Raw genomic sequence first — 12,663 nt, forward strand, 5'->3', positions numbered from 1 at the left:
AGAGATCAACAGCTGAGAGTTAATGCAGATGAAAAGTATCTGACGTGATGAAATAAGCAGACACCACAGAGTGATTTGGGTTTTCTGTTTATGTAAATTGTTCATGTCGGGTATACGTCAGATTCTGACACGTTTGACTCGATCAAAGCAGGTAAACGGAAGCAGCGATCTGCTCTGAGTTTTCGTCACTAATAGTTCAATATTTTATACAAAATTGCACATTTCAAAACACAGGTTTTTTTAGTTTTCATCAGCTCAGTTTCATGAAATGGGATGATTTTGACTTTTGAAAACAAACTCAAAAAGGAACCGACCATCCAAAAATACTGCAAGGAAAATGTTACATCTTGTTGGAAATCCACAGGTCTCACAAGAGAATTCATACGCAACACTTTACTGATCAAATTAAAACAAATTATTTTCAAGTACAATAATTTACAATCTGAAAATAATCAAAACAAATTACCAAAATGGACATTTCCTCATTTACACGCTTTCTTTTCATAAATGTATTTCATCAAAAGAACTTCTTTGCTGCTGCTTCTTGTTGACTTCTGCAAGAGAAAAGGAGACACACACAAAGCGTTACAGACAGTGGAGGAAGAAGTACTCAGAGCTTTGATTTTAAAGCTTCTTCAGCAACACCACAATGTAGAAATACTCTCTAGAAGTACAGAAGTATTAGCATCAAAATATACTTAAAGTACCAAAGTAAAATAACCTGAATCCACAAAGTTACTAGTAACTAAAGTTATTAAATAAATGTAGTGTACGTTAAGTACAAGTACCTCAAATTTGTACTTTAAGGGAAAATTTGCAGATTTCCAACCACATCTCTATCTATCGGAGTTAAGGAGATAGTGTGAGAAACGCTCGCAGTTCTTGCCGATGTTCTGCAAAATCTGTTGAAAACTTGTCCTTCCTGTATCCAGGGATGAGGCGGCGACATGCTTGGTGGTAACAAAGAACTACGAGCTATTTCAGCTTGGATTTACCGTCTCCATCGACATTAGCATCTCTAAATTAAAATAAATGACGTCTTACTTGTACATGACGTAGCAGAAGAACAGGACCGACTGGACGACGATGAAGATCACAAAATGAAGAGTTGATAAGCAGGTCGGCATGGGCGGCACATCGGGGCACTTCATGATCTTCTCAGCTGGATTCTGTGGGTGAAGACATACAAATAACAACATGGCTCTATTCTACACACTGCTCCATGCGAGGCTCCGCACTGTGCTCCATACCTGAGCATTACGCTGCACCAGGTGCTCCACGTCCCTTTTGACCATGTGCAGGTGTTCCTTGATGTCGTTGAAGTGCTGAATGGTCTCGTAGGTTCCTATTCCGCCTGCGTTACCCTGGTGTTGGGTCGAGCCGATCTGTTTCAGTGACTCAGTAAAGGAGTTTCTGCAGGGACAAAGAAAAGACGCGCTAAGTCTCCGCAAAAGCCAAAAACATTAATACTGCAGCTGCTTCCCCCCAAAGCCTTTTTAATACCAAATAAATATCTCTGAAATATAGTCAAAATGTTTACTTTTGTCAATTTCAGTCTATGTTGGTGAAACATGATGCCCAGTAAATACGCTGTGTGGTATCATTTATTTACAGTGATACAAATTGTCCAAAATTAATCTCTTAATCCAGATTCACTGGAGGCTACATATTGTCAAAGTTTGAAAAACAGAAAATTACCATCTGATAAAAGAGGTCATGATTGCTGAATTAATCCCTTATCACAACATGTTCTTACAACAGATTACAAGTACGGGAGGTTAAGAAACAGCCTATCTGGAATCCAGAGTCTAGTCATCATGCTAAAGAAATGAAAAAAAATAGTGATTGAAAAAAAAGGAAAATGAAGTGGAAACAAAAAAACGATGTCATCGGAAGCGTATTGTCCCGTTTCTTTGGGAAGAAGCTGGAAGTCTTTCCAAACTGAGAAAGGCAGAGAAAATGTTTTGAATAACAAAATAATAATTAATAAATAAATAAATAATAATAAAATGTTTGGTTTCCTCGAGTGAGACAACCACAGGCTCAGTAACTTAATGTCCACAATGGGGGAAAAACATGTCAGTTTTTGTCTGTGTCTAAATTTCTAGAAAGACGTTTCCTCTTTGTGTCTCTGTGATGAAACCTACTGATGCATTGAACCCAAAGTATCTGCAACTTCCACGCACCAACGCTGAAGCATTACCAGTATTAGTAAACCTAATATAAATACAGTTTAGTATACGTTTCTCAAATTTTGGCTAGTCGGCTCTGAAAAAAGGTAAAAGAAAAATCCCACCAGCATCTCTAAAATGCACATATTAATATTTAATATATAAAGTGTTTAAACGTGCAAAAACCTGCGTAATAAATAATACGTGCCATTTCTTGGTCGGGCAACAACCGGGAATTCATAATTCAATAACTCAGAGGGTTAAAAGTCAACACTAATGTCTGCTAATGGTGTTATGTGTCTAATATTTGGTGATGTCAGTCACCCTCAAAACTAGATCAGATAAAATACACACATTTTAAAAACCATTACTCTCATGGCTCACCAATTATAAAATGTAAAATCTGTATCCTTCACTTTCAATTCCCTCAGTGAATGAAATAGAATCAACACATCTTAAGCCTGGATCATATTTCTCCCCAAAATGAAATTTCTTAAAGTTGATTACTTACAAGGAGAAAGCAATAAGTTTCCCTTATCATCTTAAACACATCTAAGACGATTATGAAGGAAATAAAAAAGTGACAAATGAAAGTAAGTCCGAAGGCCCCCCCGAGTAGAGGATTGTGACAAGAAATCAATTGGCGGTAAAAGCGTGTTTTGCTCGTGTACGACAGATGTATTTAAAGACGACTAATCTGATAAGGACAAAACGGTGCTAAGACGGTGGCCTTTTCTTGCTCGGCCACATGGCTGCGGTCTGAAAGGATGGACAGGGATGACACACAAACAAAATCTAATTTGCTTCACAGAGAGGGCAAAACAAAAATCTCCCTTGAGAAAGTAAGTGAGCATTTATTAAAGCCTAACATCTAATCTTCATCTGCCACAAGTGACCCATTTATGAGCAGAAAGCCCTCCTTGGGAGTCTGAGATGAAGTCCTATCATAAACTCTGTGTTTAAAAGATGGGCCAGGATAAACTGAGAGCTTAATCTACAAAGTAATACAGATCAGTTGCTCACATTAGCACATTAGAGGGAGCAGCTGCAGCCTTTTGCCAGCGTCTCAATTTATATTCAGTGTCAATCATCTTAATCCCGTGCACCTCCGATCGTGTGCTTTCTTTAAATGGAACCACGACAGAAACTGTCTTTTCCTGCTGTTTAAACAACATAATTCACTTGGGTGTGATTCGCAAATGAGACATGTTGGGAGTGAGAGTCTGGGTGCCATGTGAGTTATGGGTCAACAATATAATAAAGAAAAGCATGTATTTGAGGATGAATGTCCTGTTGGATTTAGGGCATATAAACAGCTTGGTTCTTTTATGATACACGAGACGAAGAGATTAATGTTACATAAAATAAAATCTTTAATATCTTGCGATTCTGATTAATTCTTAATGCAGATGGTGTGTCGAAATTAAGACACTATGAAACTGCAGCCACAGGACAAACATGTCCTTTTTGAATAAATAAAACAACATTTCTTTGTTGAAGAACTAAAGACGATTAACAGCTGAACATCCAAAAGGTTGACTAGAAATAAGCAGACTAGTTGGATCAACTTAATTATTGGTGAAATGGAGTAAAACACACACAAATTTATGAGAAGGGTTTTGAAGAGGACATTGTTTTTAAATCGGTTGCGTGCTCACAATGACTAAGCCTACAAGCACCTTAGGCAAGCAATACAAAAGCACAAGATACAAGCTCCAAACATCAATACATCACATTCTGAACACCTAATCAGGCTTACTTACTATAAGTACCAAAATCAAATGGTCAAGGAAGGCACACCATCATAAAATCTATTCTAAGCTGTATTATCCTGGCATTAAAAACCTGTTCAGGCTCTCACCCGAGAGTGGGAAGACGACTGTCAATATAATTAATAACGGAGAAGATTACAGCTGGATATTACTAGATCATGCTGTACGTCTCGGCAATGATATCATTGTTATTCACGGTGAGGATATCAAAAATTTGTTTTCTTTACTTACTTTCTTTATTATATATATTTTTTGTAGCAACACTAATGTGCTTGTCGGTCCTCATTATTGTGTATTTTCGTTGCGTTCCAGTTTGCTTGTTTCACCGCTGGTTTGTGCGTAACGCGTGTTTTTGTTCCGGGTCAAGCGGGGCTGGTGTAAAAATACATGTCCTTGTACCTTGATGGCACATTATAAAAGGTATTTGTATTTGATACAAATGTTGTATAATCCTGCAAAACCCGATAAAAAAAGGTTTTAAAAGAAAATGACCAAAATCTTTAAGGAAGTCCTGTTTTTAAAACAGGTGTAAATTATGCAACTTCTTAACGATGCAATTAATGTTTTTTTTTTTTTTTACTATACCACAACAAATGAGTAAAACGGTTTAGAGCCAAGACCAAGGCAGTGTGACGATTATCCCATTCAGCACTGAAGCTTCTAGCGCGTCTTTGTGTGGGAACGTGCATGCGACTGACTTACTGCACTTGGATTATCCGGCTGGAAGACACCTGTGATGTTGCAACCACTGCATCCTGAGATTAAATATGATTTATGGGACTTAACTGCCAGGATTTCCCTTGTTTTTCATGCTCGTACAACAGATCTCTCTTCGTGTTTGTTGCAAAAACAACAGCTAGATTTCAGGCTGACCGACCGTCAACAACAATGACACTGTTGTTACTTACCTCAGCTCGTTCAGATTTTTGAGAACCTCCTGCTGGGTGGTTATGACGGAGCCCAACTGTTGTTGGCCTGCAGTATCCAGCTAGAAGAGAAAGACAACACAAAGAAAACACAGGTTAAACAAAGAAAAGGTTATTAGTCTTGATAACCTGTTAACAGTTAAATAAACAGGTTTCTTTACGTGTTAATAATCAGTTTGAGCACGCATTTTAAAATCAATTAACTGACTCTAAGCCACCAACTATCATTCAGACGGCTACGTTAACAATAAAAAGTGAAACTCTAAATCATTCATAAATCCTGTTCACTTTGTTAACTAAAACTATGACAAAATATGCTCATCTTTTCTTCCATGACTGAGACGAGACGATGACGAGACGGCATTAACTTTCTTTAAACACGAAGGATATCAAATAAATATAATCTGATGTAAAAGGACATGGACACATCAAAAAACACTGGACAGAAAGAAGAGAGAAAATAATCTGACTAAAAGTATTGACTGAAACATTTTGAGTTCTAAAACTAGAATAAAACTATGAAGGATAAAACGTGACTAAATCTAAAATAGCCTCCACTGGTACCGCTGCTGCGTATTGTGTGAACCCATCTGTCGGCATTGACACGCTCACCTGTGCCGACTCGGCGTTCGTCCCCTTCTTGGCGACCTCGTCAGTGAGGACGTTGACGTATCGGCGCTGCTCGTCCAGGATCATAGCGAGCTGCCGGTTGAGCTGTTTGATCTCCAGGTGGATCTGGTTCTGGCCCTCAAACACCTGACGGATCTCCCGGTCATTCACGGTCTCGTAGATGTCCTCAACTGAAGGACGCAAAGATTTAAACCAATTAAAGTCAAATCTACAAACATTTATTCAGGTAACTTATGTCTCTTTGAATGTTTCATGATTTATATCTTCCAAACAATTTATCTTGACTTGTTCAGATTATATAAAACAGATAAAGAGTTAAAAATAACAACTTTATGTTTGTGTTTATGATCACTTTAGGATTTGATTTCGGAGAACTAACTTGGCTCTCCTTGGACGTCTGGGTGCTCTTTCTGAAACTCCTCTTTCTTTTTGTCGAGCTCTTGCTGGAAGTTCTGAAATTCCTCCTGGTACTTGTCCTTCTCTTCTTTAGGAATCTCAGATTCAGGTGGGGGCTTCAGCGGGAGAGACAAAAAAAACCCTCAATAGAGGCTGTGCTTAGGCTACTTGTGCACATACAAGCATGCGCACACAGACACACAGCTACAGAAAAGCACACACAGGATTGTGAAAGTATTAGGAGCTCTAGGAAAATGTAGTTACCGGTTGCTGGCCCGGCTCCGAGAGTCTGAACAACAAGAAGGACAAAACATCGTGGTCATCTAATGGAGGAAAGAAATTCTGAATTACAAAAATCACAACTGAAACGAACACATTTTAAATCATGGTAGCACTTTACATCAGTGCACGGTAATAACAGGGTTACAAAGGGGTTATAATTGAGGGTAAAAAGAGTGAAACTGGGGTCATAGCATGGCAATCACAGAGTAACTTAATATCTTGATTATAACAATAGTAATATATTTTGTAATAGAGGAATGGCTGGTCAGAAACATGACAGTAATAGTAGGAAGAACATCTCGGTAGGGTACAAATTCTCATAAATAAAATTAATAACAGCGCATTTGTTTTATAAAAACATCAATAAAGGGGGAATACAAATTTGAAATCTTTTTAGAGAGTAATATTGGTGGTAGTGTTAAAATATACTGATGGAAAAGAAGATAAGAGAGAGGTAATAACAGAGTAATTAGCTCATAATAAAACTTATGGAACTAGAATCAGAAAATATAAATAAATATAAAAATATCCAAGAAATCATATTGAAATTTCTCTTTATTCAACAAAATGAAAATGCATAACTGCCTGTTTGTATGTATTTTATTGTCCTTATTTTAAATCTTACTGTAAACTAAACAGTCCTTACATGGAAACACATCACATCAGCCTCTCCACCTCTGTTCATTTAAGGTTTCTAAGTGTCTCAGAGGGGCAGTAGTTTCAATTAGGACTCAGAAATACTCAAAACTCTCATTTCACTCACAACTTTAAGGATTTTCAACACAGAGGTTTGAACAATACCTGCTAAACCACCGGTGGCAGCTGAAATGCCAAAGAAGCCTTCACCGGGGAGGACCATGTTGTCCACCTTTGTGCAGAACTCGTAGTCGTCTCTGTCAGGAGTGAAACCATTGTTGATCATCACCTGAGGAGGAAGACGGAACAATGACTACCACGGACTGTGCTGATCATCCGACATGTGTGATATAATAAGATCAGCGCCACTGGCTGAAAAGGGCTTTTATTCTCTTCATTTACACAGGAAATAACCAGCGCTCCGTGTGTTCCCCTACCGTCAGCGTCTTCTGGTAGTACGTTATTTTGGATCGGACAGGATAGGGTTTGTTGCGGAAGTCTCGTAAACATGTGCCGAGGGCTTGTGTGGTGCCGTCACTGGATCAAAACAACATTTTAAAAGACAAATTATATCGATTGCATTCGAGCACAGTAATCCACACAGAGACACGAGGTGGAGGTTATTAAATAAGTGAATAACATGAATGTATGTTTTTGTAAACAGTGTGAATTCTAAGATAAACTGAAATGGCATTGAAAAAATGATTTAAAGCTTTCACTGGCCCGGGGGAGATTAGGAAAAGATAGAGGATTATTTACTTTCCAAGCAAATATAATCATATTTCCTAATCTTCTTTAAGTTGTTAACATTTGAGTTGGTGAGGACATCTGAGGGAAAGCAAAATAAAAAGTGTTTACTTACTTTTGATGGTCATAAACAAGTTTGCCATTATTTCCCACAACAACTATAGCTGGGTTATTTTTCTGGAATGAAGATGGAAGAAAACAAGGAAACACATTAATCCTTTTTGTTCATCTGAAGACCAGACCTTTGCTTTTATGTAATCTTATCTTAAAATATTAATCCCATACCTGAAATATATCATATTCAAATGTCATCAGACCTTTGAAAACATTAGTTTTACACAAAAGTGATCTATTTATCCATCTACTTAGAAACATATCCAATTATAAAAAATAAAGACAAAACAAAAATTGTAAAGTATTTAAATGAACATGCATAATAAACAATAAACACTGACCTTTCCGTCGTTGTCGAAGGAGTCAAAGAAGATTCCGACTCCATTCCACTGGTCGGCGCCGCCGTACACCGGACCGTCGAGGCCTTGCTCCGAGGTGAACCACACAGCCTGACGGACAAAGAAAACGTGGTACAAATGTTCTTTTACAAAACTAAAGTCAGAGACGGTCTTTTGATTTGTGTCTTTGAGGTTTCTCTCCTAAATAAGTTACGTCAGGTGAATGTTGGAGTAAATATTACAGGTATATACATGCGTCTTAGTGCGGCTAAGGACTGATCTGACGCACTGATCTGCAAGTTTTTCCATATCGGATACGCAAAGTGTGACAGGCAAACAGTATGTTAAGGTAAAATCTCAGCTCTCACTACAGGTGATCTTAACTCCTCATATCAACACGTTGTAATGGTTGGATTATTCATCAATTATGAGGTGGAGTGAGGTTGTGGATTAAGTGTAAACTGCAGGGTAGTGCAGATTAGGATTGCGTCATTAAACCAGAAGCTCAACCAACACTTCCTCCGTTTGGGGAACATGTTTTTTAACTACTTTTCATTCATTGCTCATGCTGCATAAAACATAACAGTCCAAGCTAACTTTAGATTCATGGCGCTCGATGCTACAAATACAGTTTGGTCGGTAGTGTAAAAGTATTAATACGCAGCCCTAGTATAGCGGATAAGAGTATGTCAGGTGTGTCGCCCCTCCTCACCAAACCGTCCGCTCCCATCCGTCCTCTTCCAGATACTCTGAATGTCACCTCGGCCTCCCAGTTGTCAAAGTTGACTTTGTTTTTTGTCCACACGGAGCCCTTCTGACTCCTGAGGGACGGCGTGATGCGCACCTGGTCTGCACTGGGAATAGCATCTGGGATGGAGAGGAGAGAGGGACAGAATAAGCAGAGATATATTAGTAACATATGTTGGATGATTTCTATAGAAAACAATAAAGAAGTCATGTTCCGCGTGTGTGTGTGTGTGTGTGTCTCTTCCACTTGAGCTGATGTGACGACACTCATACCGTTATCACGAGTCAGCATTATCAGTGTATACTATACTCTATTTGTTTAACCAAGTGTGGAACATTGTTCTCAGCTTTGTCTGAACAATCTTACACCCATGCTACTCAAACATAAACTCTGCAAACTTACAATAGCGCATATATATATATATATATATATATATATATCCTCAAACGTCCCTGGTTTGAGGCTAGTCGCACACATTCTAGGCCACGTCTATCTGTCAATATAGAGGTGCTTCCTTGTCCCCACTATATTGTCCTATGAGAGACAATATCTCCAAATCTTCTTCATGTCATCATCTTTGACTGTGGAAAATGGTGGTGGAGCCAACATCATGAATCAGCAGACTGATAATGTCACGGCCTGATATCAAATGCTGATTTAAGGGGAATGTGTAATCTCATGCTGCTGCTTATTGAGTGCTCATATCAGCAAGTGGACAACTCAGCAGAGGCGATGCAAGAATCCAAAGGCCCATTTTGACGAGAGGAAAGTTCAACACTTTCTAGTTGCATGTGTCTACTGTGCACGGACTCTGATAGACAGTCAGCGCCTTTAACGTGCTGCCAGGACACAGTTTCAATCCGACACAAAAGCTAGGGGTGCTTAAATTAATGAATTCCCTGCTGCAGTTTTGAATGGACAAAGCAAACCCGCTGTCATTTCTGAAACATCCTTCGCGGAAACACGTCAGTTATAAACCAGCCAAACGTCACCGACCTCGAGTCATCTTCATACACACGAGTGTTTTAAACTCAAACAGCTAGACGACCAAGCGAGCTCTGTGGATGTTGACAGCTGGAAACTTACTTCCAGTGTGGATCCAAAACGGGACCCCGCCGTCGGGCTGAGACAGGTGCGGTCCTTTGAAGCTGTATTTGTACTCGAATCGGCGGTGAGGAAGCTCCCCTGACGTCGAGGCACCGGCGGCGACGTCAGCGACACTGCAGTGAAATATTATCGTTGTGAGAAAAGTTATTAACAACACACGACCGTTAGCAGTCGGGCGCTGTGCTATGGACACCGCCATGTTTCTGTATCACTGCTGACGTAGCGCAGAGACCACGAGCATGATGGGATGTCTGTAGAGCCAACAGGGCGGTTTCTGATTGGTTGAAAACATTTGTCTTTTTTCTCTCTTTTTCTTCTTCTTCTTCTTTTTTTGTAAAGTTACAACTGAGGTCGACAAGGTGGGCCTTCTGAACGTATGTCATGTTTGCAGCAAAAATAAATAACAATAGATAAATAAAATATAAATCCATGTTAATATAAATTAGGGTTGCAACATGATTAATCTGCCAATTATGTTTTGTCTGTAATATATAATTTACAGACAAAAAATATATATAATGTATATAATATATATATATATAATGGCAGACATTATATAAAATGCCAGACATTGTCCATCAAAATATCCCAAATTGCATTGGCATTTTTGTACATTGTCAAAAATGCTAATGTGAATGCATATACTAGCTAATTTTATTGTGAATATACTGACACTACTGCTAATGCTAATGCTAATACCAGTAGCCTTGTAAGACTGATGGTAATATGCTATTGCTAACTGTAGTACAAAAATATCGTAATAATAATACAAATGCTATTGTAACACTAATACTTTACTAATATTAATGCTAACACAAATGTTAATGTTAATGTGAATGCCAGTATTAGCTAATGTTATTCTGAATAGACTGACACTACTGCTAATGCTGATGCTAATACTAGTAGCCTTGTAAGACTGATGGTAATAAGCTATTGCTAACGGTAATACAAAAATATAATACGAATACAAATGCTATTGTAACACTAATACTTTGCTAATACTAATATTAATGCTAACACTAATGTTAATGCTATGTCAGAAAATAGTGAAAAAGGCTCATCATAATTTCCCAAAGCCCAAGGTGATACCATTACATTTCTTGTTTTATTTGAACAACTCTCTGAAGAAGAAAAGAACAGAGCTGCTTTTCCTACAATGACTGAAAATGTTTGTTGTGAAAAAGGCCTGTTGCAGAATTTGTGAGATGATTTTCACCACTAAAGTTAAATATCAACTTATGTTGGCTGTCCATAGTTACTTAGTTCTGTAGCCCAACATGTCTTAATCTAGTTTTAAAAGTTTAAATGGTTTAGTTTATACTGTGCTCACATGTTGCGTATTCATGACTGAAGTTGTGTTTAATCAAATAAACGAGTGGACACATGAAAAACCAAGGGGCCAGGCTGCAGCAAATGAATCCAGCCATAGTATACATAAATGTCACCCCAATTGCCCACAAATCTATGCTCTTGCAGTGATGATTGTGTGTAGCCTACATTATAAAAGAAACATAAAGTATCCAAAAATGCGCTTTCAAATTATGTAATTTACATTGAAATATGTTTAGTCCTGTATAGTACATGTGTATTTAAAAAACACACAAGCAACAAACTTCTCCGTTATGTCAAAATCCTAATAGAGGTTTTAGTCCTTTCAGCTGCAGGCTCGTCAGCCTGCATGAGGTCAGTGAAAGGTTAAGTGACCTAGCCGTGCTGGCTGCTGCTGGAGCTTTCACTGGTGTCTGAAAGCCTCAGTAGGAGATGGGAGATGACACAATTATGTGTCGCTCGCTTTCTATGTACTTTCAGCCCGCTTCTTCCTATTGCTTCTGGAGGTGCAGCATCACTTTCTGTGAGGGCCTATGATTACGGGTTCAGGAACGAACCCCAGAACAAAACAGGCCATTGTGGGGACACTAATCTAGAGACTTTGACTATTCTGGCAAATGATCAGTAAATGGCAAGGACTGACTTTCATCAGGTTCTATGCTGCAGTAATTACATGCAAAGAATACATTTTCTTTATAGTCATGCAACACAGGGATGTATTACTGTTTGCTTTTCACTAGTTAACCATTGAATCAGTTCTTCACCTTTTCAAAACCACTATTTTCACAAGTAGACAACGAATGTGGTTTCCAAACAGAAAGATTTTTACATAAATGTTGCCAATCCTCATCTTATTGGTGGACAAAACTCACAGGACCAGTCTTGTTTTTGGTTTGCGTCTTTGCTGAAACAGCATAAAATACATAATTTTCATAAATGTGTTGCCCTATAAAGAATGAAACACCTAACTAAGCAACACATATTTCCTCTTGAAGGAGTTATTGTCAAAGTTTAGTTGAGAGAAGTGGAATATTAAAATTCATTGCATGACAGAAAGGTTTAATCGCTGCTTCTTGTCAAGCTGTTTCCATGTAATGTTTTAAATTGAATGATTACGCATACAGTGACTGTACAGACATATTTATATATCAGAGGAACTTTGAGGTATGCAACTCTGAAAAGTAATATATAAGAAAAAGATTACCCTTAATCTGAATTAAGATGCAGTAAACAATGACAGCATGTATAGGAACATACAAAACAAATCTAATTGTAGTACATCAAATTATAAATAGGATGATTACTCTAATGTAAAATTTCAAGATTATGAAAAGTAACAGTTTTCAGTGGATTTAGAGAGCAGAGAAAATAGAGGCCTCTGTCCTTTGTCTGAGGATGTCCTCATTAGAGAGTTAAACCACACTCTTTGTAAGAAAATGTAGGATTTAAATAACAATAGCAATGCTA

The 12,663-nt window shown here is 38.1% G+C and overlaps 1 protein-coding gene across 1 annotated transcript; it reads right to left on the reverse strand.

Moving 5' to 3' along the window:
- Window positions 1–71: 71 nt before the first annotated feature.
- Window positions 72–10,110, reverse strand: lman1 (lectin, mannose-binding, 1). The gene is made up of 13 exons (XM_031860339.1): window positions 9,847–10,110; window positions 8,725–8,879; window positions 8,016–8,123; window positions 7,676–7,737; window positions 7,251–7,350; window positions 6,979–7,102; window positions 6,160–6,218; window positions 5,879–6,011; window positions 5,482–5,669; window positions 4,852–4,931; window positions 1,251–1,413; window positions 1,045–1,169; window positions 72–554 (listed from the first exon to the last, which is right to left on the reverse strand). Exons 1-13 carry the CDS (start codon window positions 10,064–10,066, stop codon window positions 518–520), a joined length of 1,554 nt encoding a protein of 517 aa, XP_031716199.1. The 5' UTR covers window positions 10,067–10,110; the 3' UTR covers window positions 72–517.
- Between the last annotated feature and the right edge of the window lie 2,553 nt (window positions 10,111–12,663).

The sequence above is a fragment of the Anarrhichthys ocellatus genome, unplaced genomic scaffold (genome assembly GCF_004355925.1).
Source record: "Anarrhichthys ocellatus isolate YVR2014 unplaced genomic scaffold, GSC_Weel_1.0 scaffold23, whole genome shotgun sequence".
Taxonomy (NCBI): domain Eukaryota; kingdom Metazoa; phylum Chordata; class Actinopteri; order Perciformes; family Anarhichadidae; genus Anarrhichthys; species Anarrhichthys ocellatus.

Coding starts and splice junctions, on each gene's coding strand:
- lman1 (XM_031860339.1), bottom strand. CDS start 10,066: ATGGCGGTGTCCATAGCACAGCGCCCGACTGCTAACGGTCGTGTGTTG. Junction 6,219..6,978: donor TGCCACCGGTGGTTTAGCAG/GTATTGTTCAAA, acceptor TTCCTCCATTAG/ATGACCACGATGTTTTGTCC. Junction 1,414..4,851: donor AAAAATCTGAACGAGCTGAG/GTAAGTAACAAC, acceptor TTGTCCCTGCAG/AAACTCCTTTACTGAGTCAC.